Consider the following 6,021-nt stretch of genomic DNA (forward strand, 5'->3'; position numbering starts at 1 on the left):
TATATTCCAATAAAATGCATTAAAAATATATATTCATCTGTGAATATGAGTGCAAGATGGTAGCAGTGACAGCTGTGTCATAATCTATCGAAATTCAGGGAGACAGTGCAAACCAAGGCCAGCCCGAGGCCGATCCCTATGAGGGGAAGGTCAGACCGACGCCCACCCTACATCATTTCCTCCCAATTCTGACCCCAGCCGTCCCTCCCACAGCACTGTCGGGTTTCTCTGCTGGGTTTGATAAGCCTTTGCAATGGCCATATGGAACTCAGACCACGCTTACAGTGAAGTGGTTTATTAAGGACGTGGCAGGGTACAGCTTGGGATCAGGATCAACTGGGATCAGGAATGGGAAGCACGTAGGCAAAGTCTCCCTTCTTCGGTGCACGACAGCTCTATCCAAACCTCTCGGCCACGCAGGCCTCCTCTCCGCCACCCGGCCCAGGCCTCATCCTGGCCCCCTCCAGAGAAGCTTCTCTAAGCCCCCTTTTAGGAGAGGCTCCTCTTGGCCCCGCCTCTATCATCACTTGCTCTGCTTCTCGGCCCTTCTGGGCCTCTCCCTGTCTTCAGGGTTAGAGCCCTTGACCACTGAGGAGCTCTGGTAGTGTAGTGCCTAAGGCACTTGACTGCTAACCAGAGGGCTGGCGGTTCAAACCCACCAGCCTCTCCTCGGAAGGAAGATGGGGCAATCTACTTCCTAGTGATACCGCCTCGGAAACCCACGGAGGGGTCGCTGTGAGTCGGATCCCACTCGACGGCACATGACAACAACAACATCACAGTTAAGGCTCTTGTAGGAGGTTCCTTGCTTCTTTTCTCTTCTTTCTGCCGTCTGCTCCTCTTTCTGCTTCTGTCTGAAAAAGCTCTTTCTGTCCTTATTTGCTTACATACATAACTCCTTGTCTATTTCAACTCATGGACACTTCAAGGAGGTAAGCCACAGGCATTTCATTCACATCATATGCAACAGGCACCTCATCTGCATAGTCTATTGACCAATAACTGCAAGATGCATACTGAGCACAGGGCAAGGCTGCAGACCAGGGCCAGACAAGAAGGATCAAACCACAAGTCATGTGCAGTTCGCCCAGAAAATATCTATCAGCATGGACAAAAGTAACAAATCAGGGCCAAGATAACCTCTCAGGGTTTAGGGAAAAGCCTCTCAACTTGTATTTCCTAAGAACCAGGGAAAAAGGCCACAGAAAGGAACTTGCTTCATTACAATGGTATCCAGCAAGATGTTGCAAAATTCTTTCTTCTTCAGCCATATTGACATTTCCCTTGCAATTTTTCTGCCTGCACCTTGTGACCCAGGATGTGAATTTAGTTTACATCCCTGGACTCTTACTGAGGTGAAAATGGGGAGGGTCCATGAATCAAATGGTGGTTTTGAGAATTGTGTGACATGAAAAAGATTATAGCCAAGAATCCATATGGAGCAGGTCTACTGTACAGCACGCGGGGTCGCCATGAGGTGTGTTCTGGTTCCCTGGTGCCGCTCTGACAGGAATATACCACAAATGGGATGGCTTTAACAAACACGAGTTTATTCTTACAATTTGGAGGCTTTATGTCTGAGTTCAAAGTGCCACCAGGCTCTAGGGGCTGGGTGAAAGCCCCTCAACCTTGGGGTCCAGCTCTGCCTCCTGCTCCCGGCCCACTGGAGCTAGAGGCTTTTCTTCACTCAGCTATTGGCTGCTGAGGCCGACAAACCCAAGGTCAACAAGTAACACACAGTCTCCATATTACCAATCCACACAGCAGGCCATTAATTCAAGCCCATTAAAAGTCCCAAGATCAGCAGAGCATGGCAGGCTGCCAAACGACTCGGCTACATGCAGGGTTCAAGCGTGCCATACCCTAGAGGCCCTTCCCGAAGCTGCTGCTTATATACGGGAGGCAGGCCACACCCCTACAGAAGCTCCTCAGCTGCTTGTGGTGGACCCCACCATGGAGCGGATTGCCAGTCTCCTCACGGGGAATAACTACCACCAGCTGCCGCCCAGCCAGTCAACCTGCGCAGCCAAGTTGACACACAGCCTTAACCACCACAAGGTGGAAGAAACTCAAAGGCCACAGATTACTGTTTGATTTTGGAACCTGGTGCTTCAGTTGTGAGGGACTATTTTGAGGGACTATTTTTTAAACTTCTCTCTTTCCTCAATTGATTTTGTGCTCTTTGGATCTGCCATTTCTTCAGAAATGAGCTGAGGTGGTACAAGCGGTTTGTGATCAGCTGCTAACCTAAAGGTTCCCGGTTCTAACCCACACAGCGGCTCTGCGGGAGAAATGCCTGGAGATCTGCAGCCATAAAGGGTACAGCCGAGGACACCCTGGGGAGCAGGCTGACTCTGTAACAGAACTGTCACCATGAGTTGGGGACACAGCTGAGGACAGCTAACAAAGACAATCTCTTAAGAAGTCAATATCGGAATAGTTTCTTTTCCTAGAAAATGTCCATTTCCTCTGGGTTTCCTAGTCCATTCACATGGAGGTAGGCAGATGAGGCAAATGTTTTCTGGTCTCTGTTAGGGATATGCTTACATTCACAATTACAGACTGAAGGTCCTGAGGTCCTTCATGCAATTTCATTCTCTGTCCATCAATGAAATGATCACGGTACCGCGGGGTCTGAGGATGAGAAAAGTATTCGATTTTGGGAGAAGAACTTCTCAGGCAAGTAGAGAATCCAGTGAGACACATGTGCTTCTCTGCCAGTCCCTCCAGGCTCAGACCTCAGCCTCTCCCGCTCCCTCCATGGGAGCCCCTGTCTGCCTCCAGACGTCATGGAAAATGAAGCATCTAAGATACTCTAATAGCCTCTTTGGAGATGTTTACCAGACCGTGAAGTTTCCAGGAAATGAAAAGTGGGACAAAGTTTCTCAGAACTTTTCTCAGCTCCCCAGTGGTGCCCTGTCAGGGCTGCCCCAGGTGAGGTCATAATTGCAGTTCTGTGGGGACGTGAGGTCACAGACTCTCTAATGCATATCAGGCTCTGGCCACCTCCCTTCTTAAGCTCGTTGGCTGTGCTGACTGTCACACTGAGCCCTAGTAGTGCGAAAGAGTTGGTGAGTATTTTCCATTTCAGGCTGAGAGGCAGAGTCTGTAAGGGAGGAGGTAGACCAGAAGTGATTAAGTAAGAAAGGGTTTCTCCTGAGTGTGAACCCGAGCGAGTTCCATGCCCTTAGAAGGAGGAGGTGTGAGGAAGGAGCTGAACTAGAAGAAGGAGATGGGGGTCCTAGATCATATGTCAATCCCTGATGTCTCCAAAGGAAATTTAGCATAACTGTTAATAACACTAATTATTGGGGTTCATCCCAGACATCATGGAACCTGTTTTTTAAGGTGCTTCATAGGTCCCTGGGTGCCACAAATGAAGCCTCTCAGCTTCTAACCTCAAACAATCTCTTCTGTGTTAATTCATAAAATGCTTAAGATTTCATGCCTTACAGATTCCAGGTGGCACACGAGTCTTATACTTTAATATCTTCCACAAATCCCACCTCCTTGTAGTAGTTTTCCATGACTCAGATATTAATAAATCGATAAGGATGTTATTTGAAATCAGTAATAACTCGGTTTCTACCACACACTACTGTACCCGTGTGTGTCCTGTCCCATAATTTAGAGCATGAACTGAGAATGTTCACTGATTCCCGGGATGGTGACATTGTACTGTTGTTCCTGGCACAGAAGAAAGTGAGTCCTTGCGGTGTCATGGTGATATTGAGCCCTTCTTGCCCTCACCAGCTTGTCTCGGGGCAGGTGTCTGTAGCATTACCCTGCAGGCCCTGCATCTACATGGAGTAAGACGCCTGAAGCTCTCTGCTGTTCCTGCAGCTGACCCTGCACTCGCGGGGTGGGGGCTTTGTGGCTGGGCTGTCCTCTGGGATTCAGTCCTGTGACCAGTCAGGGCTCAGGAAGGGGGACTTCAACATAGCACAGAGAGCAGTCTAGTCTCCAGGAGGCTTGGAGCCCCGGGTGGACTCTGTGGGTCGGGCAGCGGTGGGAGCATGCCCAGGCTTCCAGGTGTCCAGAGTAAGAAGGACACCCAGTTCCCTCTCCACGGAAGCTTTCGAGGCCAAAGGAAGGCTTGATCTCCTGAACTTTAAGCCCGTGAGGATCAGGAGCTGAATCCACGAAAGAAGCTTGCCTGTTTTTATCTTCTCCCAGACCCTGCACACCACACCAGTCCCCTTTTTGTCCCCTGGGGGCTGAGAGCAGAGAGGAGACTAAAATCTAAGGAAGGGTCAGAGGGGAGGTCCTGGAAAAGGGGGAAAAAAAAGTATATGAAGCTTTATTTCTTATGGCTATTGGTCTACAAAAGAAATTATTACACATAAATGAAAACCTGTTACAGTCAATTAGGCAGTAAATACCACCACTGTAAAATCAGTCAACAAGGTGTACCACCAACTCAACTCAATATACAGCTGGTTCATTTGAACAACATAGCTGATTCGCTTTGTAGGATTGAATGGCTGGTAACTGGATGATGTTTGTAATCAGCCCAGCCATGGTCAAGTCCCCTCTGTGCCCCTAACCAGCAAGTGAACTTAGACTCATCTTTTCTCTTCTCTCTGCCTAATCTCTCCTCCATTTTATCATGTAAGTAACAGTGTTTTCTGCCTTGTTGGTTTGTGAAGAATGAAGAAGTTAAACACGGATGGTCTTCACAGCTGTGTCTTACATTTTAAGTGTCCTTTACAGTTTTTAATTCAACCCTTGGAGACCTCATAACAAAAGAAGAAGGGGAAAAATACTTTCAATGTTTCTCGGTGGGAATTAATGGCAGGTGGGGCACAGTGGATTTCAGTTGATGGTGATACATGCAGCCCATGTCTCATCTTCCCAGGCAGGACCCTCTGGCTGAAGACAAAAATCAGTCACTGGGAACTGAGGGAATGTCCTCCACGGAATTTACATTAGGAATGCTCTTCATATCCCAGACTACAGTTGGGGTCCTGGGGAATTTCTCTCTTCTTTACCATCATATCACCCTATACTTCACTGGGTGCAGGTTAAGGTCCACAGACTCTATTCTCACACACCTGACTGTAGCTAACTTCTTGGTCATTCTCTCTAAAGGCATCCCCCAGACTCTGGCAGCTCTTGGATGGAAAGACTTCCTCAATGATTTCGGATGTAAATTTATTTTCTACCTTCACAGAGTGGGCAGGGGTGTGACTATGGGCAGCACCTGCCTCTTGAGTGTCTTCCAGGCCATCACCATCAGTCCCAGGAACTCCAGGTGGGCAAAGCTGAAGCTGAAAGCTCCCAAGTACATCAGCCCTTCCAACATCCTCTTTTGGGTCCTACATATGCTGGTAAATATCTTAGTTCTTTTCTCTTTGACTGGCAATCGGGACAAGAAATCCAGCAAAAAGAGAGGAGATTCAGGATACTGTTCTTTTGTATTTAATGACATAACCACATGCTTACTGCATGTAGCACTGTTTTCATTCCCTGATGTTGTGTGTTTGGGGCTCATGACATGGGCCAGCGGCTCCATGGTTTTCATCCTGTACAGACACAAGCAGCAGGTCCAACATATTCATAGGAACAACATCTCTGCCAGATCCTCCCCTGAGTCCAGAGCCACCCAAAGCATCCTTGTCCTGGTCAGCACCTTTGTGTCTTTTTATACTGTCTCTTACATTCTATCCATTTGTCTGATTCTTTTTTATCCAAGTTGGTGGATGGTGAACACTGCTACACTAACTTCAGCATGTTTCCCAACTATCAGCCCCTTTGTTCTCCTGAGTCATGACTCCAGGGTCTCTAAGAACTGCCATGTCTGCACTGAAAAGAAGACACAATTCTGTCACCTTATAAAAAATATATAAATTGTCTATTTTTCATCAAATTCAGTTATTGATGTACTCCGATCATGAGCTAGTTCACTACACATTGGTGAGTAAGACAGAGATTCTTCTCCAATGTTATCTCATGGAATTCTTATGTACATACTTTGGAATTGCATTTTATTAATATGTGTATTGGAAACATTCAGATCCC

The 6,021-nt window shown here is 47.5% G+C and overlaps 1 protein-coding gene across 1 annotated transcript; it reads left to right on the plus strand.

Annotated features, from left to right (window-relative positions):
• The first annotated feature begins 4,815 nt into the window (after positions 1-4,815).
• On the plus strand, positions 4,816-5,849 carry LOC103211062 (vomeronasal type-1 receptor 4-like). Its single transcript, XM_007956970.2, has one exon. The coding sequence runs from the start codon at positions 4,833-4,835 to the stop codon at positions 5,847-5,849; it is 1,017 nt and encodes a 338-aa protein (XP_007955161.2). The 5' UTR covers positions 4,816-4,832.
• The last annotated feature ends 172 nt before the right edge of the window (positions 5,850-6,021 follow it).

Source organism: Orycteropus afer, unplaced genomic scaffold (genome assembly GCF_000298275.1).
Source record: "Orycteropus afer afer isolate SDZICR_OR568_19922 unplaced genomic scaffold, OryAfe1.0 scaffold00689, whole genome shotgun sequence".
Lineage (NCBI taxonomy): Eukaryota > Metazoa > Chordata > Mammalia > Tubulidentata > Orycteropodidae > Orycteropus > Orycteropus afer.